The sequence below is a fragment of the Hermetia illucens genome, chromosome 3, assembly GCF_905115235.1.
Source record: "Hermetia illucens chromosome 3, iHerIll2.2.curated.20191125, whole genome shotgun sequence".
NCBI lineage: Eukaryota > Metazoa > Arthropoda > Insecta > Diptera > Stratiomyidae > Hermetia > Hermetia illucens.
Window position 1 is genome coordinate 55,602,003 of NC_051851.1, and position 18,294 is coordinate 55,620,296.

The 18,294-nt window shown below is 41.8% G+C and overlaps 1 protein-coding gene across 2 annotated transcripts in view; it reads right to left on the reverse strand.

Moving 5' to 3' along the window:
- The window catches only part of LOC119653115, a 225,259-nt gene that overhangs the window by 37,441 nt on the left and 169,524 nt on the right, over positions 1 to 18,294 (reverse strand). For both annotated transcript variants that reach the window (XM_038057639.1, XM_038057640.1), the window contains exon 7: positions 12,330 to 12,480. In XM_038057639.1, coding sequence (XP_037913567.1) covers positions 12,330 to 12,480 — 151 coding nt within the window. The remainder of the gene's footprint in view (positions 1 to 12,329; positions 12,481 to 18,294) is intronic.

Below are 18,294 nucleotides of genomic sequence, written 5' to 3' on the forward strand. Positions count from 1 at the left end.
TGGACCTCAAAATCCTCTGAGATTTCTTCTGTTCTCCTGCGTAGAACACTCCTTGCACTCCTTGTTCAAGTTATCGAGAGCTTCCCCGACATCGAGGAAGAGTAGCTGAAGTGAACATATAAACTCCGCGCACTATTCCAAAATAATCAGTAGGGTGTTGATATTGTGAATGCAGGAGGATCCGGATCGAAAATCAGCCTGCTCTCTGCCGATCAAACTTTTGAGTATTATTTTTGCGACGGCAGGTAGCACGCAGATACCCCTTCAATTGTCACACTCAAGATGGGGGTCCTTTTTTGGAATTTTAACGATCTTCTGTTCCATTCCCAAGGTGCAACGTAAATTAGTTCTGCGAGCAGACCGTCAAGCGCAGCGGCCTTACTCCACTTGAGTGCATTAATTGCCCAAATGATTTCTCTTCCGTTTCGAGGAACAGTTCATATCCGCAAAGTGACTACCCATTTCATCTAGAAGGGGAACAAACTCACCGGATATGATAAGGTTAAGAAACGTGGTGAGATGTTCTTTCCTCTGCAGTTGCTCTTCACTGTGGATGAGAAGTCAACCGTTGACGTCCTTCACAGGATCATTGAAAGATTTGCGACCACATCTAAGCTGCAATTTCGTCATGTTCTGCTACATCTTGCGCTTCCTTGACCAGCCCAATAGCAAGTGCAATTTTGTAATGGCATAAACTACACTGACACAGTGCATCACGTCCGTCATTACTCGCAGCGGTCAGTAGAGCCTTCAACCAAATCATTCATATATCCACTCCCACAATTCCGTAGTCAGCTAGATCTTATAACGCCCACTCCGGACATGTCTGATGACTAGCGTAGCACCCGAAAAAGATCATTTTCGATGGCGGCCCAATGTTCATCGATATTCTTAGGCGGGTTGCTCAGTATATCTGCCATCCGATCAGCAAGATAGCCCCCCACTGTTAAGCGATCCAGATGGTGATCCCTTTCGAGGCAGATATCCACGCCTCTTTTATTACGCATATCCAGGAGACAACCAATAAATTTACTGTTGATTGCGAAGTAGCCGATTTACTGGCACGGTGCCTGCCAACTGAAACCCGACTGACCTTATGGAAGACTCTGTTCAAGAACAATGTACCGCCAATGACGAGGCGGTGGAATTTGTGGAACACCACGAATCTCCTGCCACTACCATTGCGGTTGCCAAAACCGTATTTCCCTTACCTAATTGTAAACAGTTGATAATTTGAGACCAGTTTTACCATAAACTTGGTCTACCTTAGCCTTAAACCCATCATCGGAAAGATGAAGGGTAACTTGTTAATAGACTGTGAAGCCAATGCAAGGCGCAAGCTTTTAAGCAGTTCGGAAATCAATGTAGAACCTGAGCCGCCCATCGTTTAAGAAGGCCAGTGCACCAAACTTCCATTTCCGAAACTTGAAGAACTGTAACAGTTGGGAGGAGATCCTTGATATAAATCTACTAACTGGCAATGGGACTTTCAGGGCGGACGACTGAAGAGTGTTTGTCTAGACCTGTGCTCGTAATAATAACACTGGCGATGGTAGGTGAACTAAAATCAAGGGTCAGTTATACAAGGATTGCTTGAAGAGGTACAAATCTGCCAAAATGCGGTCCTGGCTTGACTATCGTCAGAACATTGGAAACACCAGTCAGTCTGTGAAACTCAATTGAATTCTGCCAAACAGGCATAGGAGCCCATAAATTCTTAAAATGTGTTCTCAGGAGACCCTGAATCTGCAATGCAATTGCCGGCAGCGAGAAGGACTGTGAGTCACAACGTTGTTTGGAGGTATTTAGGCTCAGTCATGTAAGGGTATCCAATCAGTAATTAACACAACAGTATTTCGTTCGGATATGCGCCACACTACCTGTTGGTTGGTTAGTTGGTTCCCAATCCAGATATCAAGGGTTCGGCTCTCAGTCGTCATGGGTGTTTGTGTTCGTCTTTGTGCCCATATGCTGTTGTGAGCGTATCACTCGCACGGCATTAAAGCGGTCATGCGGTGTGAATGCGGTTTTTGAGATTTTGCGTAAAAAACATTTCTATAAAAATCGCTTTAATGTCTGTATGTTTGTGTGTCTGCAGCAGTCACAGTCACTTTTCTCAGTAACGGTTGCACCGATCGATACGAAATTTGGTGGAAGGGTAGGAACTGTATACGCCCACACATGCAGTGAGTTACATCATTCCACATTGACCTGAAGAAGGTCCTTATACATGTAAAAGGAGGGTATACATTTCCTTTTCAACGATAGTCAAATGGGGTATCAGATTAAAGGCCTCGATTAGTACTTTCCGAAGCCGGTACTATTTTTGACATTACTTTTGAAGATGCTGAGGGCGGGGGTTGGAAATTGAGCACTTATTCTCGCCATTCTCAGAAAACTAGAAAGGCGAAATCCCAAAATTTTTGTCGACAGGCGGATGAAAGTACAGATTTTAAAAAGGTGCCGCTTCTTCAACTTGCTACACTAGATCGGATTCACATCCACTAAAGCTGCCACCCTCTCATCCGCTTATATTCCCTCGAGATATTCAAGTATTACATAGGATTGCCTCTGAAGACCCTTCTATATTTAAGTCATGCGTTCGCAATGTGCTTTCCAGACTCATTCCAGTTCCAAAACTTTTGTTTTTATCACGGCTACAGCAGCGGATGCTTCCGTTGGTCTCAGAGTCAGTTCAGGGGTTTTTGGGGTTCAATAATTATTCCGAAGGCGCCACTCACGTCTCACATCCCTATGATGTTGAGTAACTATAACTATTGCCAGTTCGTTTACAAAACACACTCGCCAAAATCCATTCTGTCACTTTGATAGTCCACTTGCTAGGTTGATAATCGGAAGCAGCCTTTCCCCATCTTTGCGATCATGTATAAAATACAAATTAAGTATATCAAGCGAACCCGCCAGGTAGGTTTTCGCTGGCAAACTAAATTTATGGTTTTTTCATTGTTTAGGAAACGATTTAACCACCATACCCGATTCAAATGTGTCGATGAACTATTCGCACTTAGTTTTAACAGCCAACTGGATTGTAATACGAACTAAATCCAATCCCAGAGTGTCGTCATCCTAAAAATATTTCGTAGTTTGTCCACTTCTCTCTTAATCAAACGCTCTCGTCATAATTTTGAAACGCATGATCAGAACTTGTATGTAACTGGATGGGCATCTGCATGCTTCCCTAAAATAATCCTGGAATGCATCAAGAAACTTCTTGAAAGCTTGATTGGTAGAGATTAGGCGGACTTTCGCTCTGAGTTCACTTGTACGAGTATTGACCATATCTACTCTGTACAGATCATTTTGAAACAATGTGGAGAGTTCAAACCTTCGCTTCACTTACTCTTCATTGATTTCTAAAGGGTTTTCGGAGCCAATAGATGAATGGTGTATCTGACGAGCTCCGAAGCAGTTAATAGTTTTTATCAGAGCGAGAAATTATGGTACAAAATCAGTTGGTGCAGAACAGCGGAGGAGGAGTGTGGCGTTTTCGGAAAGTCTTGTAATGTATTGAAACGCATCTTAGTGGGCCATGCGCGGTAGAATTTAGATGTGATTGACTTCCAAGCTGCAGAAAAAACCCTCGGGGCGCCCAAGAACATTTAGTAGTCACCGATCGCTAAATTTTATTAAATGGGTTAAATTAATTAAAACAATGGCGGCCATTTCTTTGCCCTAGGGCATATTTTGGATTGCCTTCATACTCCTACTTAGCTCAACCTGTAGATGGGGGAAGAATGAATCACATAAACTACAAATGCAGCTGGAATTTTTTTTCACCGATTCTCCAGGAAGCCGTGATATTTCTAAACCGTTCAAATTAGAGCGACACTAGGCTTCTAGTTTTTCGACAAAACATACTTCCGTTTCTGACTAATCGATTCTTCCGCCCCAGTTTCACATACTTCTTAGACCATTCAGTTAAAGCGCAGTTATGGTGAAAATGCTTTTTTTTATCCGTGCTATAAAAAAGAAACACGAGGAAGATATCAATGCTAATGCAGTGGTTCGAAGTTGGTCTTCTGCACTTCGTTCACTGAGTCAAGTTCCTGAACTGCTGCTAAGGATGGAATAAAATGAAGCAGCAGGGGACGTCGGGACGGAATGGTGATGGATGACCTTATAGAGCGTTAGTGAACCTTTACATGGAACAAATTTCACCTCTTCTTGAATAGTGGCACATTTTTCTTTTCCTTTCATTATAGCAAACAAGGATGCGTACACATTTGCAGTTGTTCTGGGAAGGAATTTCCCCGTTAGTGAAAAAGTCACGCAAATTGCAAAGCATGCATTCCGGTGAAAGTGATTCACTAACTAGTCCTACCGTTCCATACCAGGCCGTTGCCGATGTTCATTAAAACTTTCTTTTTACATGCGAATAGTTTTAGATGTTGACAAGATGCTTGATGTGACGATAAACTTTTTCATTCAGATTTTTTTTAGACTGAATACCAAGGTCTTGTTTTATTGTTGAAGACAGCTATAAATTGCTAGTGGAGAGACTAACCCGAATGGCTCTTATTTGAATCAAGGACGGTTACTAATGTATTGATAACATGACCTAATAGAGATAGTTAGGAAGCATCGTTAGAGATAACATTGCTGTTAATAAAAAGCTGCAGAATTGGTTAATCTCGAGTAAAGATATTCGTCGGAAACGAACGGGCGGGGGCGGGGGGGATGACGTCTTCACACTTTGGCAAATTAATAAAATTCATAAAGATACCACAAAAACCCAGAAAACTTTCCTAGTGGGAAAGTCGAATATTATTGATGTTCTTTTTATTCCCATACGGCGGAGAGAATCTTCCAAGGTATATGCTCTGAAGCACGGCAAAATGTGTGCTACCTACATTAATCAAGTATTTTTGGAATTCAATCCATTATCGAATATGCTAAGCTGCCGCCATAAATCTTTGTATGAGAGGTTAATCCAACACTGTTGAATCAATTTCCGTACGACAAGTTTCAAGGAAATTCCTCGACCAGCTTTTTCCAAGTTGTCTTATGACTTAAAGGAATTCCAAGCAAGAGGGAGGTTTAATTCATCTATGTCGAGACACCATACGGAACTTCCTCCCTGGTGGAATTATTACACCACTTTGAATCTTAATTTTCAGGACCCTATCGGTGTTCGCTTTATGCTCCTAGTTTCTTGTGTATGTAAGCTATGATATAGTTTGTATGCCGCTAAACGTATTGGAGCTGGAACGAAGATTGCAAACAGCCATCTGCGTAATTTAGGATTTCCGTTTCCATGAAATCGCTATAAATCTTTTCCATTGGGAGGATTTCCATTTTAAAATTTACCTCTGAGATATCAGGCGAAGTGTTTGTAAACTAATAAGCGATATAGGCGGATGTGCACTTCCCATCGCTTCGAAACTGTAAGCGGTGGTTGGTACAACTTAAGACATAGTGGCAAATTAGATTTTATATCCAAAGAAGAAGCCACTTCCAAAGGAATACGAAAGCCGAACCAATGAATTTCCTCGTGGAAGCAACGGCGGAGCAACTTTCCTACGAATTTTATTGACATTCCGACATCCATCCTGATGTTTCTTCACGGCCTTCCGGTTCTTTCCTCAATTTTTAGGTTTTCCGGGTTCTTATTGCGATTACACATAACTGTACGATACGATGAATGAATTTGTAATAAAGCTTTTCGCCCGATTCTCCTTTCTCAACATTTCTCATTTGCTGCCTTGAAATGAGAATAGAGCAAACGTGAATTGAGCATTCTTAAGGTTATCTTGTAAATTTTTAATGTGAATTAGTAGTTAGAAGATTGGCATACTTTGAAAAGCATACGGAACGTGTCATGACGTCAGAAGGGAAAGAATTGAATTTTCAAGATGAGAAGAAAATTTCCACGAAACCGAGACCAATTCGCTGCAATTTTAATGTGATGAAGTCGAAAAGGTTTTCTGCCTATCGAATGGGGGATGCTGGCAACAAATAGAATAATAAGACGCTGATAAGGTTGGTAGATGTCTAGCATAATTTTCGTTCAACCTGGTATTTGAAGACATACAAGGGTAAATCGAAAGGATTTTAGTATAAAATTAAGGCACGTGCCAGAGAACCTACTTAAAATCGGTTCATTGTCTGTCATATGAAATTTTCAGAAAATGGCTAATCCAGAATGGTGGCTTCCTCTAGTTTAAACGAGGGTTCCAATGTTCAAGGCTGGACTTTTTTAGTCTAAGTGAACTGATATGATGGTACACTCCCTCTTGGGTCACTGTGCTTTTGTACCTTGCAAGAGCATAGTGATAGAAGACGCGAATCCAGTAACAGACAGTCCTACCGCAAGGAATGCCCTTTTGACCTGGAAGCTAATTTATAACAGGATTTTGAGTTCCTTCATAATAGAACAGTGCAACCCGCGCTATAGAGAAGAAGGATGTTTTTATGGGCCATTGCGTACAGTTCAAGTGACATTGTCATAGTGATGAGTGAAATGAACGCTAATGTGAAGTTTCACGACGTCTTGCTGCGCCATGTGATGCCGTCATTTGTTGGTCACCTGGCATGCCGATATTGCGTGCGCTCGAAGGAGATGGAAAGTACATGCTAGTTGCCGTCTAAATTCAATGTGGGCCGTCTCTATGTTCTGACTGCCGTATAGCTGTGGGAAAACTTTCTCGTTGCACAAGCGAAAAAAAAACAGCAAACCGAGAATATTGATGAATACAGGGCCACTATCAAAACGGTCACCATCTTTGAGAGGGGAAATTTGGAGCCGAATCGATAGATGTAAGGAGTTAAGAGCTCTACTCGTGGCTGGGAGCGGTGGTGAGCACAACACACTGCAGATCCGTTAAGGGGGTCTTCCCGTGTGTCTGATTCGCAGAATCGATTTTTTTTGGCATCAATTGTATCTAGATATAGTGAAGAATATATGGCCAAAGTAATTTTTTCATATTCGGAGTCGTTCGGAAATTATTGTGTTAAATCGCCGTAATATAACTCGTATTTATCGATCCGAATGGCATTCGAATGACTTCGCTAAACGGACAAAAATTGAAACCAAGGCTGTACATGTGTTTCTTGAAAAAAGCTAAGACTTATGGATTAGGTATAGCAGATTAATAATCAGCTAAGGTTTTATGGCTAAAAGTAGCATTCTACCTTTTAAATGCGATTTTCTCGAAACTGTATATTGAAAATCGGCTGCCACCATAGCCCAAAATCTATCCAACGAAATCCTTTGAAATTTTCAGGACTTATTCAGAACATATTTCTACGGTCCGCAAACTAGGATAATTGCGATTCATTCAATAGTTTTTTTTTTTTATTCATTGAAGATGCCGTGAAAAAACACCGAAATTCGCAAAAAAAAGTTTAACACCGCACAAAAATTTACCTTTTAATATTTTTTAATAATCCAGCATAAAAACACCTTTTTGTGGAAATGGGAGTATAAATTGCATTGTATTTCAATAACCAATTATGATATCGGGCTGGAAAAATTACTATGCCCGCTCACGATATCAATAAATTTATGGTAAAAATTTGTATTTGTATCTTCATCTAGTTGTTCACAAAAAATTTCCAAAAAAAGCCAAAAAAATGGCCTTCACGCGGGATGACCCCCTCAATCTGAAAAATTGCGAGAAGTGAAGAGCAGTGTACAACGTGATAAAAGGAATGTCACTATTGCGTTGAAAGGGCAAAAGAATCGGTGACAAAGAGTATTGATTTCACAGCCTATATAGCATATCATGAAAAAGCTTGCAAGCGGTCGTAGAGGTTTATAAAAGTATCACGTTCCTGAGTACCATCTACAAAATATTCTCCGTTATCTTGGTAGGCCGGATAGACCCATACGCCCAGAACATAATTGGTCCATACCAAAGAAGCTTCACTCCAAGCAAATCAGCAACAAATCAGATTTTCTCTCTGCGGCAAGCGATGGAAAAACTGTTGGAATATGGACAACAGTTGCACCATCCATTCATCAACTTTAAAGCCGCCTATGATAGCATAGCCAGGGTAAAACTGTACACGACCATGAGCAAATTCGGTATTCCGATGAAATTAATAAGATTGACTAGACTGACCCTGACCAATGTGCGAAACCAGATAAAAGCAGCAGAATCACTCTGAAGACCATTCGACATCAACAACGGTCTACGACAAGGGGATGCCCTATCATGCGTCTTCTTTGACTTGGCCCTCGAGAAAGTGATCCGTGATGCTGAGGTAAATGCAAGAGATACGATCTTCTCTAAGTCCACCCAACTACTGGCCTATGCTAACGCTGTACAAACTGCCTTCATCCAGATCGAGCAGGCAGCGATTAGCGCGAGATCTTGGGCTGCATATCAATGAAGGCAAGACAAAGTATATGGTGGCAACATCAGCACCGAAAACCAACCAATCAACAACATCAAACTGCACTGGTCTAACGGGAAGAAAAAGGATAGGAGCATACAACTTTGAGACCGTTGATAATTTTTCCTATCTAGGGTCGAAAATCACAACCGGTAACAGTTACGATGATGAAATCCGCGCACAGTTGTTCTCAGCCAACAGAGCCTATTTCAGCTTACAAAAGCTGTTCCGCTCGAGATGTCTCACCATAGCGTCGAAGCTCTTACTGTACAAGACAATTATCTTGCCAGTCCTCATGTGTTCCTCGTAAACTTGGATTCTTAGCAAGAAGAATTGCGAGAGAAGAATCCTCTGAAGAATTTTTGGCCCCCTACATTAGGTTGGACGATTCCCTAGCATACATAACGGCGAATCTATGAGCGATATCATGACCGTCAGGTTGTGGATAAAATGCGGCTCAATATGTTACGGTGGGCGGGTCACTTAATCCGTATGGATGAGGTTGATCCAACCCGGAAAGTCTATAAGGGCAATATCTATGGTAGAAAAAGTAGACGAGGCAGACCCTGCCCGAGATGGAGCGATGGCCTAGGTCACGACGCCAGACAGCTTTTAGGGATATGGAATTGATGGACCTCGGCGCAAAACCGGGATGTCTGGAGTTCCTTATTAAGGCGCGCCTAGACCGGGTACCGGTTGTTGCGCCGTTGATGATGATGATGATGATGTGAGGGAGGTTTACTGTAAGTTCCTTATCGATAGTGATGAGAACCTGAAGGTGCAAAGAGCACCACTATTTTGAATTATTTGACATCCGGTGAAATCCCGCTTCTTGTGTAGCCACTGTTATATGCAGTGGACTGCTTCTTTTTGCGAACGTCCTTCATGTTAACTTTTCCGTAGGGCTTGGACGGGTTCAATCAAGAATCTCATCTTTCCTCAAAATACCTCGACAGAGTAAATGGGAAGGTGGGGGCTCCTTCAGCCACTCCTATTCCCATGTGTCATTATATCAACATTTTCGTGTGCTTTCTGATGTGTGGGTTCACAATCCTGAAAAATAAACAAAAAGGGGATTCGCAGGAGGCTACCGAATGACAGAATGAGCTTAACATCAAAATAAAAATACAAAAATAACGGCTCGATCGCGCGAATGGAGCCGTAAAACTCCGGACCCGTGTGCCACGCATCCTAGATCAATGTTTTCCCTGCCTCAGATCAATTGTGAAGCGCAGCTTAGGAGGTTCTTTTCCAGCCATGCATTCTCAGGCCATTGTAATGGAGGATGCCCCTTTGTGGAGTTTTGCAGGGCTAAGGAGGAGAAAGGAAAAAACGAGTCCTCAAATTAAAGAGAGATTCAGTTGAAATTCATACAACAGTAGATTCCGATTCAAAAGAAATGGAACAAGATGATAAGGGATAAATTGTAATTAAAATAATATGAATTAAAAAGAAAATTAGATATAATAATAGTGAGAAAATGAACTTCTTCATCATCCGTCCCGAACCGAAATAACGGTGGGGCAGGTACATCATCTTACCGCCCCTTGTTGAACTAGAGATTCTTGGAACGCTTCCCGCAATTCGCACACGCAAGCTGCAGACCAGTACCGGTTTATTACTCACAGCGACACAATCCCGGCCATTATCAGAGAACGTGTTCGACATGGGGTCATCGCGAAAGCGGGTGGCCAAGATTCGATGGGGGCAGAGGCATCAACAATCTCCACCGTCCACTTGAAGTATCCGCTGAGGTTCGGGACGAATTCCAAAAAGCGTGTGAAGAATACTTGGAAATAAATTAGGTATTTCCAGGCTCTATATACATATCTCCAGCAATTCCGAGAATTCTATCTCAAATGAATGATGAGATTGCATGTCGGCTCGTCGCTCCCGTAACTACAATCACTTGTGTATTGTCGTGCAGTTATGGTTGTCACGGTTGGCACGGTTAGAAGATCCGCTTTTGCGTTATTGGCTTGAGTAGCCGAAGAGATCCAAGGCAGGACATTGCTAGGTGTATTCATATCAGCACTGGCAACGCCAGCAAATGGGTGGGAAATAAAGTATAGAGAGTTCTGTAAACTCTCAATGCCATCTCCATCGAGACACCCGTAGTTGAAATTCAGGACACACTAAAGCAGAAACTTTCTGCTATATGCAGTCGATTGCTCAGGGTGCAACGTATATGAGGAAACAGCGGAGTTTTTTCAAATCTCTCAACGGATCTCAATAGAGGGTCCAGACAGTACAGGCTTCCATGAAGGGAGTGAAGGAATATTCGGGTGGAATTTAGAGATATCTAGCGTGCTGAGTGGATCAACGCCCAAAGTCCCGCCATGCCTAAATTTTGTGCAAAAAATGCATAAATTTTGTGAATGTTACCGAAGAGGAGGTTCAACGAGCCATAAACACCTCGAAGAACTGGAGGGGCCCAGGTCTAGATCCAGTGCAGAATTTTTGGTATAAAAAATTTACTAGTATACACAGTCGGCTGGGAGATAGCATAAATCAGGTCGTAAGTCGGGTGGAGGATTTTCAATCCTTTCTCACTGCGGGAATTTCCACCCTTGTCCCTAAAAAGGAGAAGGTGCAGAAACCCGCGGTTGGCCGCAGTTTCAAAGCTGGCAGCTACTGTGAATGCTTTGTGTTCTGAGGTAGATCTCGATTGCAATCAAGGTCGAGGTCTGTTTTCCGAAAAGGGGATTTGGGTAGTCGCACCCCTGGGTTCATTAGGGGGCGTGACAATTTGCTGGAACCACTGTAAATTTAGAGATAACGCCACTAAATGTATCAGCCTATGCACTTTCATTCAAAAAATCTAGGCTGGCCAAATGCCTCGGGTGCCGGTTCTCCCTCTTCCCAGTCAAATACACTAATACCGCACTTACGATTGGCTGCCAATAACTCCTATACTATCCGTACTAGCGGATTCAGATTGCGCTGAACGTTTTCTTGGCAATTTTGTTTGGCGGACATCAGCACCCGCACTTTAGGCGCAGACTTTCTGCGTCATTATGGGCTACTGGTGGGCCTGCAAAATAAAACCTTTATATAATAGAACCCGCAACCTCATCGAATTCGCCAGGTAAAATTTCCACCTGCGCAAGCGACACTCTTTCTATTGTTTTCGATGACATTGCCGGTTTGGGTGTTCGCGAAAATACTGCAACATCACTACTGAATGTACTTCCGAAGGTTGCGTGTCCAGATGATAATTTTTACTCTAACTGATACTTGTGCGCACGTCAAAAACAAGCAGAAGGCCTCTCTCTTTAATTCATTCATTGCACTGTACATATCAAAAGTTCGTGCCCCCGTCTGAATTCCTCGCAGGCTGCAGCTAGAAAGGAAGTACCGCCTCGCCCGAACTTAGTGCTAGGCTACCAGATACATTGGCGGTGGGACAGTGCATCGGTTGAGGGTGGATGCGACGCACTAACAATGCAGTGTGTGGTTCGCGTCTCCGTTGTGTATGCTGGGAAAGCTAAGCGGTGTTGAAAAGCGATAAAAAGAAGAAATAGTGCATATTAGCAAATGCATCCTCTTGTCAACCTGTCACTTGACAAGGCGAACCGTCGTGCATGCCGCAAAGCCCCAGTCACTATAAATTGTAAATTTTCGTATCAACTGCTGCCGATGTCCTGAGCGAATTAGGTCATGAGCCAGATATCATTGTAAAAAAAATATGCCAAAATATTAGTTATGAGGTTAATTACAAATTGGACAACTACTACTATATAAAGTAAAGGGTGGGGATTGAGCAGTTTGTGTGTGGGTAGCATTGTTTGAGTAGACGGCATGGTTTGTTTATTGGGGAACAAGTAAAATGTTTTGTTCAATTTAATTTTTAATTTATATTATAGAAACCGTATCACAGGAATGAAAAATGGAAAATAGGCACATGGTTCTGGTAAGTCTTGATTTCTTCTGAAAATTTAAAAATTTTAAACATTAATTATTGTAATTACCTGTGCTTCCTTCCTTCTAAGTATTTATTGTCAAAGTATTTGAAATTTGATTCATAACTAGGTTCTATTTGGCCATAGAGATTGTATCCCCCACCATCGTGGTGGTGACTTTCATGCTGACCGCTGTATCCATGTCCATAACCAACTTCATCTGCATAAAAGAAAAAGTGAAAAATAAATGAAAGTTAAGGACAAACTTTGCATCTGTAGAGATATCATTTAATTCTCTGTGTATATATACGAATAAGTAATTAAGGACGACCATCTCGGAATATCATAATTTAAATTTTAACACATGAAGAAACATTACCGCAAACAATGAAATTATTCTCGGCCCTCATTGAGGGTTGCAGCAGAAAGTGAATGGCTTTCCTATTGTGAAGCATCATATACCGTGGTCATAAGAGCAAGGGAGGTGGTTGATAAAGGCACTTTGTGTGCTGGTGTCAGGTTAAAGTTCACTCATATTCAATGTGGTTAGGTTCTCATGGGAGTGCGACCCTATTTGCATATAAATAAGCAAATTACGCAACCTGTCGAACTTGCGGTGGTCTCACTGTTTCGTTGTGTGATGTGCCTCCCCGTCACTGTCGAAGTCAGTTTATCAGATAATACAAATTGCGGAATGATTCACATGAAGGGTGTTTGCATTGGGGTGGCTGATAAAAATCGCGCATGTACTGAGGATGATACCTGCATGTAGAAATAGTTAAAGGTGACGTACGTTACATCATATTCTCACCTTATAATGACATTCCACCTTAAATAGCTACTTGCATATATATGTATATGGAAATATGGAAGTTCGATAGGGATTGAGTATGTCATATGATATATAGAACGAGTATATCTCTACTAATGGAACATTTGCCGACAAGAAAATAAAGTCAAAGCATGCACCGAAAAACTCCCCCTGCTGAACTTAGGGATTTTGGAGTAAGTTGCAATGATCCTTTAGAAGTTTGCTGATGTTGAGTCAAGTGTAAATTATCCATACTTGGGGCATTTAATAGATTATAATAATAACCATAAATTTGCATTCTACAGTCAGTAAGGACTATAAACTTCTGAACGTGGTGGTACACAGCACTTTTATGCTTGCAACCTTCTTCGATATAATGCACCATTAGTAACATTGTATTCTACCCAGCCTACTGTACTGTGATGGCTCTTCTGAAATCGCTGTGAGGAATAATACCTACCAAATTATTAAAATGCAATGAACACAGACAAGGCTAAACCCTGAGAGCGTATTTATAAGGAGTTGTGTGTGAGATTTTTCACATTTTTAAGGTTTTGTATAAAACAAAATCTTATTAAAATCGATCAAATGTCGGTCAGTATCTTCATCTGTCATCCAATTTACTCAAAGACAGCTAGAGCGATTGTCACGAAATTTGGTGGTAGGTGTAGTCTGTGTCTCATTTTGTGTTGAGTTTGAAGGAGGCTTCCTATACATGCGAAAAGGGGGTGTAACTTTTTTTTTCACAGAATATATGTGGGGTATCAAATGAAAGGGCTGGACTAGTTCTTTTCGAAAATCGTATTTCTGATATTGGATGAAAAACAAGAAAGTGAGAACTCAAGATGTGTGCACTAAAAACAGGTCTCGCTCTCAGAAATCAAATGATTTGCAAAAATCACACTAGGCTGTCTTAAGGAAGGTCGCGGTTTAAATCTCACCCGGGGCAGTGGGATATCCAATAGTAGTCGACTCAATTGTGAATAGTAAGTAGTAATAATGGGTTGTCGCATCAACTATTATTATTATTAATGAAAGAAGTTGTATGGCTAGCGCACTTAGTAGCAAACACTCTGTGCATTTCACGCCGAGACCCATCACATTTGCGACTGGTGCAAGTTTAGACCAGGACCACCTCAATAAAAGGTAAGCCCGTTATAGCGCTTGTGACTACGAATTACTCGCGATTTACACGGCCGTCATGTTTTTGGTCATATATGTAATCAAACGGTGAACAATTCAGATAGTGACTAATGTTAGGCTATCATGTTTGCTTTTCGATAGAAAGCAGTCAAAGCATCGTTACTACGCAGTTGGGTTATATAGACCAAATATGCACGGACATAGTTCACGCCATAGTCACGTTAAACTTTTTAGCGGATGCCTTTTCTCAAATTAACGTCACCACGATGTCTACCACCTGCCGAAATAGCCAAGCTTCAAGAGGAAGATGACGAGTTCAAGTGCGTTCTCGAGGGCATACCTCTGTCTAACCTAGAACAGAAACAACTCGACGCCAGCCAACTCATTTTTGAGACCTAACTCTGGAATGAACTTGACCGCACGTTCTGAAATTTCTATGAAGGAAAGTCCTCGATTCTTTTCATAGTATAGTACATACAAGTGATCACACAACAAGGGATATAATCGCTTTCCACTAATGGCATCATGCTGTGCGTCCGATGTTACCTACCGTGCCAAAGGAGCAAAGTGCATCGCTGCAAGAGAAATGCCCCGGAGTACATTTCCGTTCCAAAAATTCGATTTCGACAAGTTCAGATCGATATAATCACTGTGCTATTATGCAAGAGATACCGATTTTGCTTAACTGCAATCGATAGATTTATCCGATGGTCTGAGGCACTCCCATTAAAAAACGTGACCGCATGTATGATGGCTACTGAGTTTTCAACGGTTGGATTGCGAGGTTGGGGTTAACGGAAACCATCACTATAGGCAGAGGTGGTCAATTCGAGTCCAAGTTTTTTGATGCCTTAGCGAAGTTAAAAGGCAGGAAATGAGTGAGAACGACAGCCAGAATAGCGGAAGTTCGTCACTTCGGGTATAAAAATTTTGGATTCATCTCATGTGAAGAACCAAGAATTGAAAATATTCCTTAATATTTTGGGAAACTTCAAGATATGCGTATGTACATAGATATCAAAGGCACACATAAATGTTCTGCTCCTACCTCCTACTTTACACTGATGCGTACATACTATATATATGGTCTTATATGCAAGCCCAGCAGGAAATGGAAGCATTCGAAACATTGACATTGGATGCACCTTTTTACTTCTTCCTCACTTCCTAGAAGAGCAAACATGGATCAATTGTTTGCTTCCACCAAACTTTCTTCTCCTTCGATAACGCTACAGCCCAAATTAAACCTTATCTTCCCGAATGCATCGACTCCAATCCTCTTCTCTATCCAAAAACCCCGGTCTCCAGTTAGACAACCTTAGAACGCATCTGCAATCTGCGTCCGCTGAGTCCTTCCAATGTTTGCTTGGCTTCCATTTTGGTCAGCTATAATCAGTTCTGCCTTTCAGTACTCATTTCGGAATCCTTCGCCCGTGCATTCGTTCGATGCGACCAGCCCATTGAAATTTCCGGATTTTGACTAGTGTCAATGCTGGCGGGTCATCAAATAGTTCATTCAATTGATGATTGTATCTGATTCCGCCGGCATCTCATTCCTTCACAGCTCTGAAAATCTTTTGAAGGAATTGTCTATCGAAGACATCGGTCTATTTTTCTCAAATTTGCATCGCGGTCCAAGTCTCGCATATAATGAGCGCATCTTCCACAGCAGCACGGGACGAATTTTTATCTTATAGTTGCGTAGTTTATGGCATCTGTTCACTTTTCTCGATCTCGTTATGGAGAGGACTGCATAAAATGTGTTATAAGGAGTAGTAGTCCGCCTTTGCATTTCGTGTTTTTAGTTTCCCCTCCTTCGAGAGTAGGGCTCCTAGCTCTTGGGAATTATACTCGTCTATTGCAGATCTCTGCATACTAGCAGACAAGTTCGAGTTTGGAACTATATCGTTTTGGATTTATTGACCCTGGACCCCACTTCACTCGCTGCTGACTCGAACTGCTCGAATATTTCCTTCGGACCAACTAATAAACGGGTAAGAATAATCACGTCGTCTGCGCACGGATTTCACCAGTGACGTACCTCTGGTGTCACCTGCGGCCACCTTCCTGGTGACGTATTCGAGCACCAGGATAAAAAGGGTGGAGCCAAGACCATCCCCTTGCTTAAATCCCGACAAGGAGAGCTTTATGTCAGTTCATTTTGGATTTTTACCTGGTCCTCGTTGCGGCTTTCATTAGCCAGACTAGCTTCGGTACGATTTTGAGCTCGATCATCATTCTGTACAGAGCATTACAATTTACAATATTGTACGCCTAGCAGAAGTCAATGAATAGTTGGTGCACGTCATGTCATATTACCAGCGCTTTTTAAGCACTTGTTTAACTGCGAATATCTGGTCCGTTGTCGATCATCTGCATTTGAAGCCACCTTGGTATTCCCGATGATACTGTCTGTTCCTCCTTCTTTTCAAAGCTCGGTTGGAATGCCATCGATTCCGGGGGTTTTTAATTTAAACTAAGCTGCCTTAACTTTGTACAAAATCGGGGGTGCACTTGTTCTCCGCTTGGTCCTCCAGAATGACAAAGGAGTGGAAGTGTGTCATTGTTGGGTTCAAAAGATCTTGAAAATACTGATTTCATCTTGGTTTTGAGTCGCATCGCTGATGACATTGCAATACTGATCTCTACGGAGGGTGCGGTTTAAAACCCATTCTCATTTGCTTCACTGTGCTAAGTGTTACTCGAACGTCGTTCTTCTTCAAGTTGTCCACAGGTGTTAAAATTTCGTTGTTATTGAACTTTCGTTGTTCGCGTCTGCGGATGTTCTTGACGTGTCGCGTTAGTTCGTGATACTTGCTTCCTGAGGGTGGTGCACATCTTTCGATTACTAATCGGTAAGCTTTGTTTTTCTTGTTAATCGCTTTAGGCAGATAGAATTGAACCACGGTTCGTCCGTTCTACTTGCCTAAGCGTGTTTTTAGCTGAACTCTGGATACCATCTTTAATTTTTCCCTACATTTCGTCACTACTTTCGTCAGAAGCATCATGCGCTAGTGCGTCAGAATGTGCCTTGACCGTCCACATGTCAGCCACTTTGATCGTGTCGTCTTTCAACTTTTCCACATTGTTTTTAGTAGTTCAGCTCCTCTGGTAGTGGCTGTTTTTGGCTATTCCACCACGGTATTTCCCTCTAATCAGGAAATCGCCCGAATCACAGTGGATATCTCGTAGCCTCATCGCGTCCAGTATATTCGAGGCTGCCCTTTTTCCGATGAGGACATAGTCGATTTGATTGAATGTCTGGCCCGTCTGGTGAGCTTCGCACAGAGAAATTTTGAAACATCATTCGCTCAGTGATTCCACTAAGATCCAATACCATTAATCTGAAATGAATCTTTAAGCAAGCTCTGCCTTTGGAATGGAAAGCCATAAACAGCTATGCATTATATGAAAGTGGCAAGATATTGATAGGTAGAATAGATTTTAGTTATGGATAAGTCAGTACTTTTCTGCCGATAAGCTTTTTTCATTTGAGTGGCCCAAATGTTAATTTGGCAGAGCTTCAAAATTCGCTTGCTTCTATTGTTATGAAAGATGTTGCCACGTGTTGACAACAACTCGCAGCCATATGCTTGTAACAACGCACGGCATCCCCCCTATGCACTAATGCCTTATGCGTGGAATTTTCTCGCAGAACACCCATCGCTGTAGAAGATGTGTAATGATTTTCCGTCACCATAAAATTTCAGAGAATGTACTAGGAGTTAAATCTGTTGAATATGGTCTTCTTGGCCTACAGTAATTAATACTGATTACAAAAACTTCAAGCAGCCAAGAAAAAAAAAATAAAATGTCCCCAGGGAACCCGCCATTAATATAAGCTCACTATATATCTTGGTGACGTCATGCATGCCTTAGAGAGCAACAAATCTACGTCAAATGCAAAATTTTGACCTGGTTTGCTAATAATAATTGGATTGCCTTCAAACTTCCCAGAATTATGTCCTATATTATCGCCTATACTGCTACCTGTTATACTTCTAGGATTAACTTACGGGGGGTTTTCCCGAAAAGCTTCAAAATATGGTAATATACCAGTATCAACTTTATTTGAGCAGA